This window comes from Carcharodon carcharias, chromosome 3 (genome assembly GCF_017639515.1).
Source record: "Carcharodon carcharias isolate sCarCar2 chromosome 3, sCarCar2.pri, whole genome shotgun sequence".
Lineage (NCBI taxonomy): Eukaryota > Metazoa > Chordata > Chondrichthyes > Lamniformes > Lamnidae > Carcharodon > Carcharodon carcharias.
The window spans coordinates 224,578,054-224,601,767 of NC_054469.1; the positions used below are offsets into that span (position 1 = coordinate 224,578,054).

The window sequence follows — 23,714 nt, forward strand, 5'->3', positions numbered from 1 at the left end:
TTTTTCTGTTAGGGTAGCACAGGACCTATTTTGTGAAGGTACAGGTGAGAATGACAGTTTCATAAATACATGCCTTCAAGATTATTGGCTGAGAATTTTTATTTTTTTGATATTGAAAGCTAACATAGTATATATTAGTCAGCTTCTTCAGGTTGACAAGTTCCTGCACTATAGACGTACGTTAGCAAATAGATGTTTATTTCATCAAGAATATTATACTCTGAAATGATCTATATATTGATTCATTAGCCTCGTATATATTCCTTTAACTCTTACAGCTGGCATCTTCAGGAAATTTTATACCACAGACTAGGATCTTATATCTTCACATTGCACACCATGAAGTTAAACAACCATCTAAAATAATAACAATACTAGTAAAATGTTAGATGTACTTTTAATACTGAAAAACTGACAAATATCCACTTAATACAATTCGAGTTATATGCAAAATTATGTAATCTGCTTTGCCTGTAACTTATTTATTCTTCCTTTTCTCTCCTGCTTCTGTACTCTCCTATGAGCTTATTTTTAAATATTCTGATTTCTTTTTACTTGAAAACCTTGTATGTTTTCCACTAACTGACGGCCTTGGTTCCGAAAACAATCTCAGTAAAAATCAGTTCCTATTGTACCTGATACTTTAGAAAGGTTTCACAGTGACCAGTCATTTTTTTTCAACATGATTTTTCTGGATAATGGGATTGGGATGATTCATTGATGATCCCTAGAAGCACTTATTTGTACTTAACCAGTTATTTTGGCACCTTATTAATAGACTCTAGTGGGTAACATCATCAGAATATAATCCAAATAACTACTCCTCATCAGCTATACAAACTGTTTTATATGCTGAAGTTGTCCATAAAATGAAATGCATGACAGTTGTGTTCTGTTGGTGTATAATAGTGTCATAGTAACGGTAATGATAAGGACTTAAAGCAAACTTAATAGCAGGTAAACATTTTTCATGTTGTATTTTGTGAAATAAAATAGAATACAAGGGAGTAGAAATCATGCTTCGGCTGTACAAAGCACTGGTTAGATCACACCGGAGTACTGGGAGCAGCTCTACGCCTTAAGAAGGATCTAATCGCTTTGGAGAGATTGCAGCGTAAATTTGCCGGAGTGATTCCAAGGATTAAATTACGAGGAGTGATTACACAAATTAGGATTGTATTCCCTGGAATTTAGAAGTTTAATGTTTGATCGAAGTTTTCAAGACATTAAGGAGGATAGATAGAGGAACTTTTCCCATTGGATGGGGAGTCCTGGACCAGGGGCCATAATCTAAAAGTTAGAGCCAGACCTCTCGAGAGTGAAATTAGGAAACATTTCACACAAAAGGTGGTGGAAATTTGGAGCTTTCTTCTGCAAGTGGCAACTGATGCAAGATCAATTGTTAATTTTATATGAACTTGATAGATTTATGTTATCCAAATGTATTGAAGGATATGGGGCAAAGGCAGATATGAAGTTAGGTTGTGATCAGCCATCATCTCAATGAATTGCGGAACAGGCTTGAGGGGCTAAATGGCCTCCTCAGTTCATATGAAATTACTTGCATTTTGTAAATTATTCAGGTAATGGATGTGCACCATATTATGGTGTGCTAATACTCTAAGGATTTCTTCAGGGTGAATAAGCCTGCTTAGTTTTGAGGCTAAAAACCTTTCACTTAGACATTTTGGAAACATTCTTTTAGAGGTATTATAATGCCTTCCCCTTTGGATGCTGTCCAGCTGAAGAACAAGGAAATTTTAGCTGCTGGGAGAGGTTCACCTGATCTTGTATGACCTTTTGTTGTGGAAGCACTTCGCCTTCACTTTACATCTCTTCCCAATAGCAGAGGTTCAGTGAGAAAAACCCGTGACATGTTCCCGTGTACTGCCACTTTGGGAAGTACTGTGATTGGATCTAAGATTGAGAGGGTGGATGGGGAAGGAAACTGTTTTAAAATAAAGTTATCATTGACCTCAGCAGGGTACACTACAGTTCAAAGTATTGACTTATACTTCCAATTTGTTTGCTTCTTGAGGCCCCGAAAACACCACTACAGAAAAGCATGGACCTGCTCGGAAAACAACTTTCACTGTATTCTTTTGGCATTATAGGTAAGAAAAATAATTTTGATTTAAAATTGTATCAGTGTGGAATTGTGCTGTTGAGGTCTATTTTGTCCTACAATGGGATTTTTCAAGTGTTAAGTACTGAAATGAAATGTGGAGTGAGGAATAAAATCATCAGTGTAAACGCGTGAAGAATGCAGCAATTTGGCTGGATTTGTTAAAAGCTGTACACTAAACTTTGAATGTTAAAAGCATTACAAAATGTTACTGTCCCTGGTTGCTAAGGAAAATATGCTTATTTATCAGGCAATTAACATTGCAGAGCCAAAACCGATTGTAGCACATGGCTAAATTAATAACCAACTGTTTAACTTTTTTGTCTCAGCTTGACTCTGTATTGATTTTAGCAGTTATTAAATTTCCCCCTGCCTCCCCCTCTGCCCACACAATGAAACATCTCCCATTATGCGTTTCTTTGATTTTTCCTATTGAGCAGGATTTCCCTGCTCTGACACCAGTGGGCATTGTCATGGGCAGGATGGGGAACATTGGAGAGTGTCAACGGCTCTCCAGATTTTTCCCATTCTTTGCGCCCACCCACCCACCCACCCCCCCCGCCCAAACAATGCCCATTGCTGGCGGGACTGGAAAATTCCAGCCGTTGTGTTCAAGATGTAATGTACTAAAAACTTGCAATTTAGAATGCGGTTTGTTGAAGATTTATTTTGTCTGTTAAGGTTGCTCATAGTTTTGCCTTTGGACTCAAACCTTCAATAAAGATAATTTGAATAGATTCAGGAAGCTGTGCATGCATTGAGAAAGCATGGCCTTTGTTAAGCACCTTAAAAAGACTTACTACTGCAAGCCGAAGCTGTTTTTTCCCCCAACTGGAATGGTTTGCTGGAAAGAAATATGCAGCTTTTTTAATATAAGAAAAGTCAATTTTCAAACAAAAAAGAGAGTTGGAATGTGCTGAGAAAATCGACAGGATATGTTTTAGGTCAACAAGAGGACTGATCTAATAGTTTGTCATTCATGAATTATGATCAGTGCTGTGATTGAAATTTAAATCATATTTCACTGACATTCATAATATATTCTGCCTGTACCACACACATAAATATTAATCTGGTTAGGACATAATATTTAATGGCGCATCACAATGCACTTTGAATGCTGCGTGAGGTTACAATTTATTTGTGATGAATTGTGGGTTTTAAGATGTCCATATTTCGGTGAATTTTCAAAGTATCTCACTAACTACATCTCTCTGAAATACAAAACATATTTAATGATAAAGCATCATCATGTGCATTCCTTTTAAAAAGAAAAAAGCAGGTACGTCTGAATCTATTTATGGATCACATCCTCACTCTCATTCTCCACTCTTACTTTCTCCAAGCCTCACTGGCTTTCCTTGCCTCTTCAAAAGTTTCATATTATCTTTGAATTCCTCCATACTTTCACATTTCCTTTGACGTCTCATGTTATTGGTACCTTCACACATATCCTTGACTTCTCTCATATATTTTCTTTTATTCATTTATGGGATGCAGGCTTCGCTGGCCAGGCCGGAATTTATTATCCATCCCTAATTGCCCTCAAAAAGGCGGTGGTGAGCTGCCTTCTTGAACAACTTATCCTCACCATCTTGACTCTACCAGTGTTAATTGTTTGCTCAGTCACTACACTGTGGTCTTATGGATGTTTTGTCTAATTCTTTCTGTATTGCCACTTCCATTCCTGCTACCTGCCTCCCTGCATTTAAAAAGAACAACTTAAAATTAGTCTCCAAAACCAAAGTAAAATACTGCAGATGCTTTAAATTCGAAATAAAAACAGAAATGCTGGAAATTCTGTTGGTCTGGCAGCATCTATGGAGAGAGAAACAGAGTTAACATTTTGGGTTGATGATTTTTCATCAGAATCTTCAAATGCTTAAAATCCTTCTCTTTGACTTTGCTTTTAGTTTTCTGCCTGCCCCCCCTTTGCCCTTTTCTCCTCCTGCACAGCATCCTCTATTTTGTCTTCCGATGTTAAGTACTTTGAGTCATCTTCTAGCATGCGAAGACCATGATAGAAATACAAGTTGTTGATGGATCAGTGTTAGTAAACAAATTATTTTAATTACAATCAAATTATGTACAAATTCCTACTAAGTGTTTAATTTAATTTTTAAGTGCTTAAATGTTAATAGAAAATGACACTATGCATCTATTACTGAATTACAAAAGTTACATTTTTCCAAATCAGCACTATTTTGTCTGACTGTAAATGTATTCTGCTATTGTAGGTGTTATTATGCTGGTTGGCTGGCTACAGGGGAAGCACATTCTTGATATGTTCACTATTGGTGTGAGGTGAGTTAAGTGTTATATATTTTAAAGGAAAAGCAGATAAACATTTGAAGCAGAGAACACAGGGCTATAAGAAGAGTGCTATGGTGTGAAGTTAGAATAAAAGAAAGAACTTGGACTTTTATAGTGTCTTTCATGACCCTGAAATGTTTACATCCAATTAAGTACTGTTGTAAAATACAAACATGGCAACCAATTTGTGCAAAATCTAGTGATGAGACTAAAAAGCAAATCAGCTATTTTGATGAAGTTGGCCGAGAGTTAAACATTGGCCAAGACACCAGGAGAACTCCCCAGCCTTTTTTGGGTAATACTTTTAAGTCTACCTGAGAGTGTAGACCGGACCTCAATTTTATGCCTCATTTGACAGGTGACATCTCTGACAGTTCACCACTCCCTCTACACTAAGTATCAGGCTAGTTTGTGTGTTCAATTCTTTGGATTGGGCCTTGAATGCGTAATCATCTAACTCAGGTGCAAGCGCTACCACTGAGCTAAGTCTGACACACAGTTAATTTTAATTGCTCTAGCAAAGAGCCAGCACAAGCACGTTGGGCTGAATAACAGCAAAGTTCTGCAATAAAAGCAATGCAGTTGCTCTCTAACCAGGTTGTACTTGCAATAAGGAAAGAAAACACAATGCTTACATTTTTAATCATTTTCCAGTGCACCTCCTCTGAAGGTATTAGGTGAACAGTTTCAGTCTTGACTGTTTTGCCCCACTGCTGACAATCACGCTGTAAGGTGTCAATTAAAGAGTATCTTATTGGGCAGTGTATTTTGGATTTTCATTGCCCAAAGGGATCATATACTGCCTTGAATTCTAATTTTCAGGAGAAAAGTATTGGAGATGATGGTGAACAAGGAAGCAAAAACCCAGAAAAAAATAATCACTAATGTTTTCCTCCTTCCAATTTCTCCCCTGCCAATTCTTCAAGTTCAAACAGAATTTTTTAATTCGGGCTCAGCTGTTCCTCAGATTATTTTAAAAGGAATTGAGAAGATTTGAAGATGGAGAAATTTATACTGTATAAACAAAAACCGCCCCTATCCTACAATGGACTGCTTTCCTTTATTTTTCGTTTTTTAGTACCTTGTAAAGCAGCAAGGTAAAAGGTGTTTTAATTCTATTCATGACTAGAGTTTAGCACAGAACGCTGTTAATGCAAACTTTACTTCATGTTTCATCTCTATGGAATGTATTTGAAATCAACTATTGTAGATATCTATAGCTATCTTAATTTGCCTATTTATTTTAGCTTGGCTGTTGCTGCAATTCCAGAGGGTTTGCCAATTGTAGTGACAGTAACGCTGGCCCTTGGTGTGATGAGAATGGTAAAGAAGAGAGCCATTGTGAAGAAACTCCCAATCGTGGAAACTCTCGGTAAAAAATAGTTATGTTGAACATAAGCAGAGAAATGTCATAGTTTCAATTTACATTGATTGAAACTTTCTACCTAATAAAGTTGTTACATAATAAATATTGCGTGATTGAAAATTTGATATGAATATATTAATTGTACTATAAATGTAGAATAAGATTACTAAATTGTTGATTGATTAAAATGTAATAATTGTTAAATTGCACACAGAAAATGCAATACTTTATCCTATTTCTATCCTAAACTAATTTACATTTAGGTTGTTGCAATGTAATATGCTCTGATAAAACTGGGACACTAACAAAGAATGAAATGACAGTGACTCACATTTATACTTCTGATGGGCAACATGCTGAGGTGAGAAATATTTGTGTATCTTGAAATTGTTACTTAAGTGATATGCACAGTATATCATAAGGCATCCACTGCAATGTTCCTGTGTTCTTCCCTACTAACCAATCTTGTGGCAGCATGATACAAAGTCTATATATTTTGTGATCCGTGACCTTAACATGGAAATGCAAAATTAGGAGCTAATTGATTATATGTCATTTTAGATATACTGTATTGAAAATATTATAACTTGAAGTTCAATAAAGTGAGCCAAAATAAATAGACTTGATTATATTGGGTATACTTGATGTTATAAGAACCAATTGAATATCTCAAACCTGTTTCCATATTTATTTGTTAGAGGGCAGTTATTCACAGTTACAAGTGATGCAACTTTTGCATTGTCTGATTTTAACATTCAAACATGAGTGAACACTAAATATTTAAATGCTTATTGCAACCTTTTTTGAGTTGAGCTGTGAGAGTTGAGAATCCTTCAAGATGTTTAATGGTGAACAAACAGGATCCAGGAGGCAAGCATTTATGCTAATTTATAATGCTTTGGTTTTCACAATTGTTCATTGGAAACGTGTTATGAGATTTGGCTAAATTTGCACATGTGAATATAATACTTGTGGCAAATGTGCATGTGCAGTTTTGTATGAATTTTGTTTAATTCTTTATCTGACATAGTGCTTTTGTTTGCTTTGGCTGTTTATTTGGTTTGTTTTGCAGGTTACTGGTGTTGGCTATAATAGGTATGGGGAAGTAATGATGGATGGCGAGGTGATTCATGGCTTCTCTAAGTCACCAATAACTAAAGTTGTGGAGGTACAGACATTGTTGATACATCTGCTTGAAAATCTAAATAAATATCTTGCATAATATGTACCTTTTAACACTTTCAAGTTAATTTTCCATTTGTTTTATTGTGGAAATGTTTACTGCATAGTTTCACATCCACTTTTATTTTTTTGCAGGCTGGCTGTGTGTGTAATGATGCTGTTATTCAAAATGACACACTAATGGGACAACCCACTGAAGGAGCTCTGATTGCTCTTGCCACGAAGGTGAATATTTGCGAAAACACTGACCCAGTATATTCAGACAGTTCAGGCATTATTCAAAATATTAATTGGCATTCTTTGGCCAGGATTTTCCATGGGACCCGCTGCAGGTGAGGCAGCACCCCTGCCAGAAGTCCATTGACTTGCAGTGAGACCTGAAGATCGCAGCGGCAGGCGTGTGTGGAAAATCCCACCCTTTAATTCTCCTCTTCAAAGTATCAGTTGTTTTCAACAAAGGATTGTCTGGAATGAAAACAGAAAATGTTGGAAATACTCGGCTGGCCTGGCAGAATCTGTAGGGAGAGAAATAGAATCAACACTTCTGGCCAATGACCTGCTGAGCAATTCTAGCATTTTTTGTTTATTTCAGGTTTCCAGCATCTGTAATATTTTGCTTTGTACAAAGGGTTATCTGGATTGTTTTAGTCTGATTTTGCTATGAAATATATGAAGCATCACTGAGACAGCCAAATTTTTTTTTTTGCCAATAAGGTCCTGTTCATCCACCATCCCTGCGCTTTCTACATTGGCTTCCGGTTAAATACAACTCCACGATCTTAAAATCCTCAATCTCAATTTCAAATCCCTCTATTGCCTCACCTCTCCCTAACTCTGTACTCTCATCCAGCCTTACAATGGCCTGACTGTGCTTCTCCAATTCTAGCTTCTTGGGCATCTCCGATTTTAATTACACCAACATCGTGGACTGTGCCTTTGGCAGCCTAGACCATAATTTCAGGAAATTCCCCCCAAAACCTTTCAATCTCTGTATCCTTAAAGATGCTCCTTAAAGCCTACTTTGACCAAGCTTTTGGAAATCAGCCGTAATATCTCCTTGTGTAGCTTGGTGTCAAATTTGATTTGATTTCCTATGAAGTGCTTTGGGGCGTTAAATAAATACAAGTTGTTAGACCACAATTCCAGTTAAAGACTGAAAGCAGGGTTATCTATTGCATGTGTTGTATCTGCGAAATGTGACAGGCTTACTTTTTTGCCACTGTACCTGAGTAGTAATTTTCAGATTATGGAAAGCATGAAAGAGATGCCAATTTCTGTCAGTTTGGTTAGGAGGCTAGCTTAATGAAACTCCCAAAACAATTTACAAAATTCCGGTTCCATTTATTGAAGTAACTGGTAGTTCAAAATAGTGAAAAATTCTATTAACAAGATACCTTATTTGCATACATTTACATTTACAGACACATATTTACATCTGCCAGTCTGCAGACTTTTTATCCAATATCCAGTTCTATCTATAGGGACTTGATTTATATGATTTCCATATAGATGGGACAGTTTTTAAAAAGTTAAAACCTGCTGATTTGACAGTGAAATACTTTTCCCTCATTGGCGTGTTTTTTCGAATACAATTTCTATGTTAGCAGTAGACTTGTGTAAAAATAGGCAGGCTGTATTTCCAACTTTTTTCGCTTTGACGCTGTGAAGGTTGCGTAATCATCTTGTCACTTTGTCTTTTTCTTTATGGTTGTATTTCAGAATATTAATAAGAGAATGCATATCCCAGATGCCTAATGAATTACGCACTTTTTAATTAAGTAAATAGTAGGTGGGTACTTTGCCAAATAAAATATAGTACTTAGCAAAGTTGCTATGAGGATGAAGATTTAATTTTATATAATTAATTAAAAGTTAATTTTAATCTTCAGTGTACTAATAGACTACAAATGTGGAACATCTTACAATATAGCATATTAAAGGTTAATAGCATTTGATCCTGTGGGAGGAAGTCATAAAAGGCTTTTTAAAACTACAAGTACGTTTCGGTTGTATGTTGGATGTTCAGTAGGCTTCATGAAGAGGTTCTGAGTCTTGTATGGGAAAATATTGTGTTTATTGATAACACGTAACAATGTACATATATACAGTCCAAGGTAGGAGCTAACTCCATGCTTGCTTCTACATGGGTCTCAGTCCAGTCCAAAACACACTCTAGTCTCGGGTCATGTGTCTCACTGCATCATACTGAGAGGTACTGCACCCAGATCCACATTAACTCTTGCTATGCCAGATACCCTTATAATGCACCTTCCCCCAAGTTTTCACCCAATTTATTTACATCACCATTGTACTGCCCTTTCTCCCCGCTCGCGGTCTGGAGGTTTGACGATTCTTCCAGATCTTGTTCTGATTACATTTAGAAGAGTTGTAGGCTCTGTTGATTTGGGAAAGCATTGTTAATTCAGAGGTTGTGTTGTAGGTTGTCTTTCTGGCACGTGGTTGTCTTTTAATTCTCTTTTTCCACTTCTTGGAGTTGATCCTTCTTGTCAACTCCCCACTTAGTCTGCGTGAAGGCCACTGGCTTATCCAATTCTTTTCGGAGAGAATGTTCACTTTGTTTGTTCTTGGTATGGACCGGTGTTTCTTTTTATATTTGGGCCACCATGATCTTCTAGGAGCTGAAGCTGTCATCATGTGGATGTGTCTTATCTGTGGGTTCACCTTGCAGTTTAGCCTTTTTCACGCAATCGTGTTCCTTCGTGTGCTTCCATGCCTCACTGAGGTGTGCTTCAGCGAGTTGATGGCTGCTCTCTTGCTCCAGCAACACCTTGCAGCTGGGTGTGTTGGCTGAGGGTTGCAGCATCTGTGCCATCGTGTTTAGAGGTATTGGGACAGCAAAGGCTGGAGCCTGAAGTTAGGGCTCATCTTGATATTGCTGGTCACCTTGTTTGTCTTCCACTCGAGGCACTGTCATATCTGAATATTTGGCTGGTCTGACCAAAGAGAAGCTTTTGCTGCCTGCAAGAAATTGGTCAAACTGACTCTGTGAAGAGTGAAGGCAGTTCAGAGCTGAAATCCAAGTCAAGAGCACCCTTACTGGTGGGCCTCTTGGGAGCTTACAAGTTCTGTGTAATTGACTGTAGAGGTTGATTTGACATCTTCTGCCGTTTTAAGAAAGTTAAGAGCAGCACAGACATCACTTCTCTGAAGAGAAAAGGATTGGTTATGGATGACGTAGATTACTTCAAATATCTGCAGGCTGCCATCCCTTAATGGTTCCAAAATCAAGCCTATAACCGGAAGTCAGATCCCCCTGAGTTCTTTGTCTACGAGAACTGTAACACTGACTCCCATGTCCAATTTAAAGTTGGTGAGGTGACCATTCACTGAGATGTCTGCGTTACAAGAAGAAAATCCAGGACTCTTGTCCTCACCCAACAAGTATGGTTGGATCTCTTCCTGGCATGGTACCTCAATCTCATGAATTGTCTTGGGATCCTCTGCAAGTCTGGGTGTTTTAGCTTTGCATAGCTTTCTGAAGTTCCCCAGGCAGTTGCAATTAAAACACTGTGCCGAGATTGCTGGATGTTGGTACTGTATCCAGTCCCACATTAACTGTTGGTATGCCAGATACCTTTATTCTGCAATTTCTACCTCAGCATGTCTCAACTGTTTTTAAAAGCTTACGTTTTCATTTTTCACGTTAAGACCATCATTGAATATATGGGGTGTGGATGTTGTAATTTTTTCTGCAGCTTTCTTCTCCCGCTTTTTGCTGGAGTACTGTTTCAGGTGGCGCCTACCCTTTAGCACCTTAACCCAAACAGCCATTGTTCATATTCAAGTCCGGAAAATAAATGCCAGCAGTCTGTTGCCTGGAGGACATTGCAGTCAAGACAATGCTGTCTTCATGTGATCTCCACATGCTTGCACATTTAAGAGGTTTCTGAATAATGGTCATGTGCTGCAGTCCTGACCAGATTTTCCTTCCAGAGCCCTGTGGTGCTTTGGCCCGTTGTCTGTTAAATATTTAGCCCAGATAGGAAACTGACTGTGTCATCAGTATATAGTATACAGGTGTGAGTCATTGGCCTTTGAAGCTGGTATCTGCTCCCTCGAATTTGTGTAGGGATTGTGTATTGTTCACCTCCATTAAAAGGTAAAGGAATTCTTTAACTGAAACATGGTTTTAAGTTGTTACATTATTTAGCTATGCTATATTATAAAGATAAGTGTACCGATGTATGTTATCCAATATGATAGAGCACGAGCACTTTGCTGAAATAGCATTTGGTCCGACAACTCAACTCAGCTTTGTACTGTGTGAACACTTTCCAATTAAAACAGACAAGTTTTTAATGTCTCCTGTTAACCCCGTTATACTTCAGGCAATTGTCTCCAAGAATTATTTTAGAGCATTTATTAAATTTCTTTCTGTGGCAGTTTGGTAATTCAGTGCAGTAGATTAATGATGTATGTTCATATTGCACATCATTAATGAGTAGTTGTAAAGTTAATTCCATCAAATTTAATTTCACCTCAAAAGATTTTAGATCAATTTAATGTAGAGGAATCTGAGTCTTTCTGGGATTTGATGCTTTTTTTCATTTTTAGTAAGTAAAAGATTAGCCTTCGCAGAAAATATGCTCTACTGTGGATGCTGGAAATCTGAAATAAAAATAAAGACCAGGAAATACTCAGCAGGTCTGGTAGGACCTGTGGAAAGGGAAACAGAAGGCTGCATTTTGTGATTGGGGTGTAGGCCCCCTGCCCCCCACCACTAACCTCCCATATGGAAAGTCAGTGGAGGCCAACTCATTCCATGCCAGCCCCTCACCCATAACACACTGCGGCGGGATAAATTGATCAAGATTGGGACTTTTGCTTCTCTCTGAGGAGAAAGCCCTGCCCTTGGGATCTGTCAGCCACTTGGGCTCCAGCAGTCCAGTCAACACCAAGAGTTCATGAGTGAGTGTTGCCGGGACTGCAACCAGTCCCAAGAAGCTGGCCCAGTGGATCCTGGAACAAGGTAAGCACAGGGTATTGGGTCAGGAGGACTTGGCCAGCTTAGGGAGTGGGTTAGGGGTGTTGGGTTTGGAGAGCAGATGAGTAGTAAGAAAGGCGGTGTACTATATTGGGAGGGGGCTTTCCCCAGTGCGCAAAGGGCAGCCCCTCCAAAGATAGTACTCGCCTTTCTTCTGCCTTTTTAAAAACTTTCATGGCCTCCAAACTCCTGCCTGACTGCCCAAGCCAGCTGTATTATGGCATGGTCAGCATATTATCGAGCCAGTTGTTAACAAGCACAATTGACCCTTATTTATTTACATATGGCAGCAGGCTGCCAATTTTGGTGCCTGCCCATCTACCATGTTATAGGGGTCAGCTAAAGTGTGGGTAGAAATGTGGTGGGCAGGGTACCTGTCCTATTTGGCGTGCTCCTGCCGAAAACACGCCCAGCGGGGGCACGTAAAATCCAGCCCAGAGTTAATGTTTCAAATCTGACTTGAAACGTTAACTCTTTTTCTCTTTCCACAGACGCTGCTAGACCAGCACTTTGTTTTTACTCATCTTTGGTATTAGTGATTTAAAGGCATAGTATGCACTAATTGGTTTTGCGTGACAGGAAAATTGTCAGCACCTTGAATTACCACCACTGTAGGGGATTGTACATTTCTGAGATTAACATGAGTAGTTCCCTCTTTGGAGTGTTTAGTTCTTGGCGTTTGTGGCAGTCATGCACTGGAATTTATTAACTTGAAATCAGATCTTTAAAAGAAATGTTTGTTTCACTGCTTGATTTAGTTTCACCCATTTTATAGCATGGGTTTTCGTGATTATAGCATGGTCATAAACATGCGATCTTATGGCTTCATTGCCCAGTAGTTGATTTGTGATAATATGTGTACAGGATGGAAAATTGTAACATTCCCGCAAGCATTTATGAACTGACTTGAATAACTGGAGATGCACGTTTTACATGAGTTGTGTGAAGTTCTGAAATTCATCCTTTTCCTAAGATTGATGTATACTGCTATAAAATTTATCGATAAATTTCGTGGACCCTCTCAGCTTCATGGATTCTATGCAAGTGATGAAAAATACATAGGATGCAGTGATAAATATTGCTGTATGTTGTAGATTTATAGCATTTTTCCTTTGCCACACCTTTTCTGGAGGTAGAAACCCCTGCTGGGATATATTTCCACATGTGGTAGCCTCTGGTCTTGTCCAAGTGGTTGTTGTTTCTGTTTGAGCTGACAGCGAGAATTACTAATTATGTGGGCTGTAGTTGAGCTGAAATCTTTACCTACCCCATGTCCACACATGGTTAGAGCCTGCAGGGGGGATAGATTCAGGACCAAGAACTGTGGCTACTATTCCTCCCACTTTCCCAGGGGCACGTGTTTAAGTGAGGCTCCAGCTGCAGCCACCAAATAGAGCATAGATCAGGAATTGAACTGGGAGCCTTCTTAGTGCACTACTGAGCCGCAAAACTATGTGATTTACTTAACTACTTAAATCTTTCAGTGAAAAGGTTTTCCTTTATAGTTTCTTGGTAAGATTCTGTCCATCCCTCTTCTGAATGTATTTATTAGCTTGCTGTACACCCTTTGGCACCTTGCTCAAGAGCCCGTTATGTGTAATTAGAATAGAAAATATTGGGAACGCTCAGCAAGCCTGGCAGCACCTGTGGAAAGGGAAAAGTTAATATTTAATGTCGATCTTTCATCAGAACTGGAAGTAGTTAGAGCTGAACAGATTTTAAACCAAAACGATGAAAAAAACAAAAAGCTGAAGCCTGTGGAATGTAGGACTGATTAAATGATCAAAGGGATGAGTAGACAAAGCAAAATGAGGTGATAATGAGACAAAAATTGGGTCCAGATAAGTTATAAATGGTAATAGTAGAATAGCAGAAGGGGAGGGAAACATGAAAATCCGGCATAGAGAAGGTTTCCATAGCCCGGGAATGTGGAGGAATAAGGCAGGTAGATGCTAGAAGTGTGGATCACCTAGCTGGCCACGGTCCTTAGCTGAGCTTACCACAGCTCTGGTACAGCCATCCTTTGTTATTTGTATTTCAGCCTTGATGGTGAGTGTTGTTGGGTTGTTTGTTAACCTCGATGAGAAATCATTTTTTTTTCCATCTGTTCCTATTCAGATGAAGTTACATTGTTTCATAGTTTGCCATTGTGAGATTTGAACTCTTGATAATCTTTTGATTGAAACCAATTAAATCAAATCAACAAAATCGGGATAAATCAGGCACAGCCCCTAATTCAGGTTAAGAAGGTGTAACTCTTTCGAGTACGAACCCGTTTCCATCTGTTTCAGATGAAGTTACATTGTTTCATAGTTTGCCATTGTGAGATTTGAACTCTTGATCTTGGGGTTACAAACCCAGTACCATAACCACTTGGCTATTTAGGCCAAGCCTCGATGAGAATTCATAGTTAATCCTGTACTTATTCAGTGTCCAAGTGTGCACACCTGCAGGGGTAGCTCAGCTGTTTCTGCAGGTACCATAGACTGGTTCGCAAAACTAAAGCCCATGGGATTAAAGGGACACAGACTGCATGGCTACAAAATTGTCTAAGGGACAGAAAGAGAGTGGTGGTGAATGTTTGTTTTTTAGACTTTGATGGAAGTATATAGTTTTTATTTCAGGGAAGTATATAGTTGTCTTCCTCAGTAGTCAGTACCAAATCCAGTGCTCATTTTGATACATATTAATGACCTGGATTAGTATGCAGGGCATAATTTCTATGTTTGCGAATGACATGAAACTTGGAAATGTGATAAACAGTGGGGAAGACAGTAACAGATTTCAGGAGGACCTAGACTGGTACAATCAGTAGACATGTGTCAGATGGGATTTAACACAAGTATGTAATGATGCATTTTAATTTGAAGTATGAGGAAAGACAATATAAACTAAATTGTATAATCTTAAAGGGGACGTGTGTACACAAATCTTTGAAGGCTGCAGGGCAAGTTGAGAAGGCTATTAAACATCATATGGGGTCCTTGGTTTTATTAATAGAGGCATAGGGTACAAAACATAGAAATAATACTAGATCTTTGAAAAGCACTGGTTTGGTCTCAGTTGGAGTATTGTGTTCAATTCTGAATAGCACACTTCAGGAAGTGTGACAAGCCTTAGAGAGGGTGCAGAAGAGAATGGTACCAGGCATGAGGGACTTCTGTTATGTGGAGTGACTAAAAAAGCTGAAATTGCTCCTTTTGGAGCAGAGAAGGTTAAGAGGACGTTGAGTAGAAGTGTTCAGAGAACAACGATTTAAGGTCGAAATCATAGAAAATTTATGATGCACAATGAAACCATTAGGCCCATCGTGTCTTTGCTCATCAACGAAGAGCCCTCCAGCCTACTCCACTTTGCCGCACTAGATCCAAAGCCCTGTAGAGCATGGGCCTTTAAGTAATTGGCAAAAGAACCAGAGGTGACTTGAGGAAACATTTCTTTTTACATAGTGAATTGTTGTGATCTGGAAATTATTGCCTGAAATTCAGTGAAAGCAGATTCTATAGAAATGTTCAAAAGGGAATTGGATAAATATTGACGGGAAAACATTTACAGGACTACAGGGAAAGAGGAGAGAAGTGGGACTAATTGGATAGCTGTACCAAGGAGCAGTACAGGTACAATGGGTCAAATGTCCTCCCTCTGTATTGTGTCCTTTTATGATTATACCATTTATTAAACTAAATATGCACACAGAACAAATTAATAAAGTTTCTCAATTTTTTCAACGCTATAGTGAGCAAGAAAATGTGGCTTGTTTTGAGCCAAATTTATTGACTCTGCCAGGTTGTGAATTGGATTAATAACACAAAAGATAGACTGTAATTGTACTTTGCACATTAATATTTTAGCTTCAATAAATTGATTATTCATATCTCTGTTTTAATCCACTTGATTCACTCAGAGATAAATCTTAAACAGAAAGAGGAAATGCTGGAAATGCACTGTAACTTTATCATCATTACGAATCAAGTTGATTGTATAGTTATGCTTATGTGCCAAGTGAAAGGTATTTAAGTGATTCATGTCTTTTTTTTCTTATAGATGGGTCTGGAAGGTCTCAAACAGGATTATATGAGACGAGCTGAACATCCATTTACCTCAGAGCAGAAATGGATGGCTGTCAAGTGTGTGCACAGAGTTCAGCAGGTTAAACATACTTTATTCTAGACAATGCTTAATCAAACTATTATACTAAAGAATCAACCTATTGCAACATTCTGTTATGGAGATAGCCATAATGCCTGTTGTTTAATGTTTTAGATCTTCATCCAATGGTCAAATAATTTTAACTATTATGAAACTATAATAATTTTCATAATATTATTGTGGGTTATTGTAAAGTAGGTTTATAGGAGTGAGTATGGTTGATTCTGTGTGTGATTTAATTGACTTGGAGTCAGCTAGACTACAAGCTTGAAATTATCAAAAGGAGCTAGGTGAAAAAGGGTACTTGAAATGCTAATGAGTAAACAGGGATGAGGTCTTAGCATATAATGTGTGAAGGAAATTTACATTTTTAGATGAGTGAAGGAGTTGTTTGGATTTCAAAGGGATGGTAGGATATTTACGACTGGCAAGATAAGAACAAGCAGTGTGTTTATTTTTCCCAAAAGGAAAAAGGTCATATTGGCAATTTGAAAGATTTTTATATTATGGGAAAAGTAAATTTGGAAAGACATATGAAATAATAGAATTTACAGATTAAAGAGAGAGAAACATATATAAAGGAAGAATGAAAGACCATGTCGGCGGGCCACATAAGACCTAACAGGAGTGGGTGAGACAGCCTGGAAGAAGCCTCCATGCATTTTTGTAAAAGTCTGCTGTGTCTCCTCTGGCTTGGAGAAAAGCCTTTGGAATTCCACTGCCGAGTGGGTGCTGTGGTAATTTGTTGGCTTGCTTTTTAAATTTAAAATCTATTTTGGACTGATGCCTTAAATGAGTGTATAATTGGAAGTCAGGTTAATTAGGAATTTTGGGATTTGTTATAGTATTAAGTAACTAATCTTTTGTATGTGCTTGAAATATTTTGTTAATAAATGTTTTAATTTAATTTCTAAAATCTCTAAAGGGTGTTAGTGGACTTGTTGCTTCTGAATTCAATGCATGCATCTTGTAATAAATAAAAAGTGCAAAATCATTATGGATAGCATGGCCAAATTTCCCTTGTGGATTTGGTCAGCCTGGCACACGTCACCTGCCACATCGTAATACTATTATGTCTTATGTAAATGGCAATTCTTCCCTGTACCCACCTCCCAAAAAAACTTTGAATCCTGGAGTGCAGCAATTTAAAGAGTCTCATTAACAATAACATATGTAATTTGTTTTAAACCTGTAATTCACATTTACTTTTTACAGATGGTTTTGGATTTTATTCTGCCAAATTCTATAGTAATTGATTAGAATTGTAGAGAGGAGATCATTAAATATAAAAAAGCTTAAATTTGTGTAACGTTTTTCACAACTTCATCATGTTCCCAAGTGCTTAACAGCCATTGAAGTACCTTTGGAGTGTAGTCGTGGTTGTCATAACGTAGGTAACAGCAACCAATTTGCACACAAGAAGGTTCTGTAAACAACTATGAAATAATGACTACTTTAACTGTTTGGTCGTATTGGTTGAAGGATAAGTGCCGGGACACCAGAAAATCTCCCCTGTATTGCTTTTATTCGTGCCTTGAGATCTTTTGCATCTCATCTGAAAGCCATGGCCACTGAGTGCAGCACTCGTTATAGCAGTGCCAGCCAAAATTATGTGCTCAAGTTCTGGAGTGGGTTCTTGAACCCAAAACTTTGTAATTCCATGGTATGATTGCTACCACTGAGCTGACACCTAAAAACATTTCCCACTCTCCATCTAGTTGATGTCAAAGGAAGGTCCCTTCATGCTTTAAGAAATGAAGTAATTGGATAAAGATTTTTTTTAAAGTGTTGTATTTAACGATACACTGCATAGTTTGTGGTTTGATTGTTGGTGCAACAGTGTGATAAGAATTTTCAAAGTGTTAATGGAATGTGATAGGATTTGATCATACAAAAAATATTGAATGGAAATGATGTAAATACTGTTCAGATTCAATATTGCAGGTTTAAGTTTTGGAGTGCAGTTGTTTTAATGCAAACCAGGATCATTGTTTCTCCCTTACCCGTGGAAGGGGATAAGCAATCAATCAAATCATTTGCTGGCATAATGTAATTCTATACTCAGTGAAAACTCTACAGGGCTTTTTAAAAAAAAATCTTTGTTCCAATAACAATGTAGATCTACTTGTTATTGTCTATAATTTGACCTTTTACTATAATTAAATTATTTCTGAGTATTCAGCAACAAAATAAGCTTGGGCAGGACTACAAGAAATTAATTTTCCTGGGCTGTAGTTTTTGCTAAGGATCAGCTTTCAGTGCTTGTAATGGCCGAAGCTGAATTGTATTCTTTTCCTCCCTTTATTTCTGGTGCTCCCAATTTTGCATTCTTTTTCTGGGTTTAATGAAACTTATCACAGTTTCAATTTAATCTCAAATCGCAGAATTGTATGAAGTAAACCTCGACAGCAGTGATAATCGGAAACAGAGATTATTAGTGTAAAATCAGAGGAATTGAAGTTGCAATTACCACTATCAGGAGATTTTAGCCTCGAATTTAATGGCAGGACCGAGTTATAATTCCTATTTTCCATTTCCTGCCCACAGCCAGCCACATTGGCAGGCTGACCAGCTGCTGGACAAGAAAACTATTAGCAAAAGACCCTTGAGGGTGGTCCCTGGCAATTGTGATCAAGGGCAGATCAAAGATCGGGGCATGGCGGCAGTGAGGTGAAGTTGATCGCAGGCAGGTGGGAGATTGGGGTTTGGTGAGGTTGGCACAAGGAGGGGTGTAGTGAACCATAGCATTGTTTGGGGGTTGGAGGGAGTGGGGTTAAGCCGATCATGGGACAGGCTGTAAGTTGGGGTTAGATGGGCAGATGGGAGATTGATCATGGGGAGGATGCCGATTGTGGGGCAGGTTGAAGTTTGGGTGTTGGAACGGAGGAGGCTGCCAATCATGAAGTGGGGGGAAGAGAGGCTGCCAGCAGCAAAAGGAAGGCCAAACCTTTGTTTGAATTGCCAGGGGAAGTACTTCTGCTCCTCCTGACCCACAAGGAGTACAATGAAAAGCAGTTATCATCTTCAGCCAGCAGTTCTTTAGTGGCTGGTTTCTTGACCTCTGGGACGCTGCGGCAGGTATAAAATTTATTTCGGACTCCAAATTGCCTGATTTCAATATAATAATGAAGTGTCCAACCTCTCACAGGAAGGAACACACACACACACGCCTTGTAACCTGCCATCATATAAAAAAAATACCAATGGTCATGTAAGGGGTGGGCTGGGGATGTGTTGCCCGTTTTTAGGATTTACACATTGATCAAAGTATTGCGCTTGTTCCATGACCCGAGTACATGTCAAATTGCATGTCAATGGAAATATTTTCAATTAAGTCATTTTTAAAAACACTATTGAAGAAAGGTTACTTTAAGACTGCTGCAAGCACACAAGCATAAGAAACCTGGCTGAATCAGTTTGGTTGTTTAGCTCATAGTGGCACTGAGAATTGATGTTTCTTTTAGGTAATAATCAAAAAAATGCCATGTACCACCTTAAAGTTGTTGAAGCTAATTGCAAGCTGTCATGATAGCTGTACATTCATAAATTTCTTTCTGTTCAGGATAAAGAGGAGATTTATTTTATGAAAGGGGCTTATGAGCATGTAATTCAATTTTGCTCAAGCTACAACAGCCATTCGCAAACTCTGCCACTCACCCAGCAACAAAAGGAGTTGTATCACCAGGAGAAAACTTACATGGGCACTGCTGGACTCCGAGGTAATGCTTTTGTTTAAAGTAGGAAACCATTCTTCTAAGCATAGAGCAATATGGTTATGTGTAATTGTGTAGAAAACCAAGTGTTGACCTCTCTTTTTCAGCCTCTTGTTGCACCCATACACTTAAGCAATTTATGCATTTTAAGGTAGAAAAATGCAGATTTATCTCTTATAACTAACGCCCTTAAAGCAATTGGCATTACATCAAAGGAGTGAGATTTTACCGAGCAGGAGTGGGGAAAGCAGAATGAGGACCAGACATTTTCAGACAAATGTTCCATTTGGCCATGGTCAGAGACCTAACATATACCCAGAATGATACCTAATACCAAAGAAGTTTAGGACTGCCCTCACCTTCTGACCTGAGTCCTGTTATCAGCACAGGTTGCATTAGGTATTGTGCTTCCAAACTGTGCATATTATTAGTGCATATTTAAATTGCCTCATTAATGTTTAGTGTAAACAAGGTAAAATCTATATCTCTTATGTCCCTGATTCAACATATTTGTCAAGAATGGAACATTGGACCCAAATCTTTCACAGCCACTGTTAGATATAGAATAGAACAAAGCAGCATATATGATTTAATTTCCATGTTGTAGGAACAAAATAGAATTAAGAAACAAACGCTTTTGTAAAACTAAACAAAAAATGTTTGAAAACATTGTGTAGATCTGATGATTTGATTCTTATGTAACCTAAGCTCTTACAAAAGTGCACTTCAATGATCTGGAATATCGTTTAAAAGAGTTTGTGGTCTCATTTTGCAGTATTTTTCCCCAAAACTCTGAAGGCTAAGGTCAGTAATTCATTTCAATTTTTCACTTTAAGATGAAAGGGCTCGATACACTACCCTCTGCCAAAACCGTTTACTGGTCCAGGATCATCTTGAACAGTATAGTTAAGCCACTGCTTTTCTGGACTACCAACTATCCCTTCTCATGTGTCCTTGCACACTCACCTTAACAATGAATGCAAAGAGTTCATGGATCTTTTTATCACTTTGATTAGGACCATCTGTTTAGTTGCCTCTGCTGTTTCCCCTGCCTTCCAGCTTTCATTTACTCACCAAGCCGACCCTCCCCCCGACCTCTGCCCTAGCCTTGACCCTGCCCCTTTATCCAGTTTCTCTTTCAGCAGCTGTTGCTCTGGCTTGATGCACCGTTACCTATTCAATCGTTGCCACATCATCATCAGCAATGCCTTCTCTTTCTGCCTCCTTCACCATTACATTGTGTCTCCCAGGAATCTATCTTTGGTTACCTCATCTATATGCTGCTTATTGGCAACAACATTCAAAGTCATTCTTTCAAGAATCCAAAAAGCTGCCGAACACCTGGCTGTACTTCTCCATCATGTCCCTTGACACACTCACTGCCTATGTTTTCAGCTTGCTTGTTCGACATCAGGCTTGAATGAATTGCAGTTTTTTTCCAGTCAAACATTGGGAAGATCAAAGCTATCATTTTCAGTTCCACCACTAGCACTGTAGCTTTTCCAATTCTGTCCCCTTCCTGGCCACTGCTGAAGCTTGAATTACACTCCTCATAACCTCAACGTCCTGTTTGATCCTGTGGTGAATTTCCAACCCTGTTTCTTTTCGATCACAAACATCATCTCGTTCCACCATCAAAACGTCATCCATTTCTGTCATTGCCTCAGATCATCTGCTGTTGAAACCCTCACCTACATCTTTCACCTCCAGACTTATCTGTTCAAATTCTGTCCTTGGCAGCCATCCTTCTTCTGTTCTACCCACCACATCAACTTTTAAGCCTGTTCAAAACTGCTGCCTGTATTTTATCTGCAGTAACTCCTACTCACCCATTGCTCTTATCCTTGCTGATTTACATTGGCTATTTTTCTCTCCTGTTTAAAATTATATCCTTGTGCTTAAATCCCTTCATGACCTTGCCCTTCCCTACCTCTATAACCTCATTCAGCCCTACAACCTTCTAGAATGTCGTCCCGCTTTGATCCCTTGTACACGATCTCTCCCGTTGCCCCACGATTGATGGCAATGTCTTCAGTCATTTAGGCTCCATGCTCTAGAATTCCCTCACTGAACCTGTCTTTCCACTAAGCTCTCCTCCTTTAAGCCAGTCTCTTTCAACCAATGTTTTTGTCACCACTCCTAATGTCTTCACTTTTGGTTTGACATCTATTTTTGTCTGTTACACCTCTTTGAAGCACCTTGGGCAATTTTTTTTTTATAAAGGCACTGCATAAATGGCTATGAATGGCAGTTTGTTTTTATCTGGCTGCCAAGTATTTTTTTTTTTAATGTTCATACTTCTAATAACTAAATTAAAGTAAATGAGTCGAAGAAGGTTCCAAGCTGATTCTTGGTCTATGCTGAGTAAGCTGATCTCAGCCATGGCATCTAAAATGGCACTAAAGTTGGTCATGTCACCGGGATTAATGAGAGCAAAATCAGTGTGATTTCTTAATCCTGTTGTGTATCTAGTGATTCCTGCAGGAAGCGTGTATATGTGGTTATCAGGTGTTGTCCCTGAAGATGAGTAGGCTACTAGCGTGCTCTGTCAAACAGCATGCCAAAAGATGATCAGATACTTGTGGAACTGTACTCCAGCAAGGAGATAACATTTTAGGGAGAGTGAAGGGGAAATAAATCAGCAAGTGAAGAAGTTGACTTTTGAAAAAAGTACATTTTGCAAATAATCTGTTAGTAATGATCTTAATAATTACATCTGATGTGATGAGATTTATTTAAGAATTGTACAACATTTAGAACAGTTCTAAATAATGTTGATGTAGGAAATTCATAGTAAGAAATCATACCTAACTACATAGTATTCAGATTTCTTGAAATGATACATGTGTGTGTCTGTAATAATGGGTTTTCACTGGTGGAGGAAACCTGAACAGTCTGAAGTTGCATTTTGTATCATTTGCCAGGAATGCAAACAAAATTATTTTTGTGGTAAAAGCACTCATGCTGTTACTCTGGCAAGAAGGGACAATATTATAAGAATTGTTGTAATCAATAGCATGTCACTTAGCGGATATACAATTGGTGCAAACTCTTTACATTTGAGAGAATCATTTTTATTCAGCGATGATGTATAAATCTCTCATGACAATCTATGTAGAAATGTGGCAACTAGCAAATCATGTTTGGCATTCTCTCCATCCAGTTCTTGCTTTAGCATCTGGACCTGAACTTGGACAACTCACATTCCTGGGGCTGGTGGGAATGATCGATCCACCAAAGTCAGGTGTAAAAGAAGCAGTTGCTACACTGATCAACACAGGAGTTGTAATCAAAATGGTCACTGGAGATTCACAAGAGACAGCAGTTGCTATAGGTAATCTAATGGTTCAATGTTGGTACCAAAAGTTATAGCTGGGAGGTAGTGTTCTGAAAGATGCACCTTAACACAATGATTTTGCTTTCTGTTTTAACATGTTTCTATTAATTTTCTATTTCATTCACATTGTCAAATATTATTAGCATTGTCATACCCCAGTCTGATTTTTCCTGCAGATTTTTCTTGTGTTATCATGCAAATTGTTAGTCTGAATTAACTTCATCTGGAAACAGTGTGGAATTTCCACACTATTCTTTTGTGTTCTCACTTGCATGTATGCAAACTTTTTTTTAAGGTAAGTTTAGGCTTCCCTGGTGGGCTGGTGGGTAGAGGCACTAAAACCTTGTTTGTCCTACGAGGTGAAGATGATCATGTTCATCATCTAGGATGTTTGGTAGGGTTCTGGTGGGTACATGGTGACTGCGAAGGCCACATTGCACCCAGAAGGTTCTGATGCAAATAGGACAGGATGCAGCAGGCGATCAAGTTGGATGAGTTGCTGGCTCTCCTTGCATTTTCTCTTT

General features: G+C 38.5%; 1 protein-coding gene across 2 annotated transcripts in view; it reads left to right on the forward strand.

Annotated features, from left to right (window-relative positions):
• The window catches only part of atp2c1 (ATPase secretory pathway Ca2+ transporting 1), a 96,204-nt gene that overhangs the window by 52,531 nt on the left and 19,959 nt on the right, over nucleotides 1-23,714 (forward strand). For both annotated transcript variants that reach the window (XM_041184134.1, XM_041184135.1), the window contains exons 10-18: nucleotides 2,039-2,114; nucleotides 4,363-4,429; nucleotides 5,686-5,810; nucleotides 6,068-6,165; nucleotides 6,877-6,972; nucleotides 7,122-7,211; nucleotides 16,036-16,140; nucleotides 19,703-19,859; nucleotides 23,017-23,187. In XM_041184134.1, coding sequence (XP_041040068.1) covers nucleotides 2,039-2,114; nucleotides 4,363-4,429; nucleotides 5,686-5,810; nucleotides 6,068-6,165; nucleotides 6,877-6,972; nucleotides 7,122-7,211; nucleotides 16,036-16,140; nucleotides 19,703-19,859; nucleotides 23,017-23,187 — 985 coding nt within the window. The remainder of the gene's footprint in view (nucleotides 1-2,038; nucleotides 2,115-4,362; nucleotides 4,430-5,685; nucleotides 5,811-6,067; nucleotides 6,166-6,876; nucleotides 6,973-7,121; nucleotides 7,212-16,035; nucleotides 16,141-19,702; nucleotides 19,860-23,016; nucleotides 23,188-23,714) is intronic.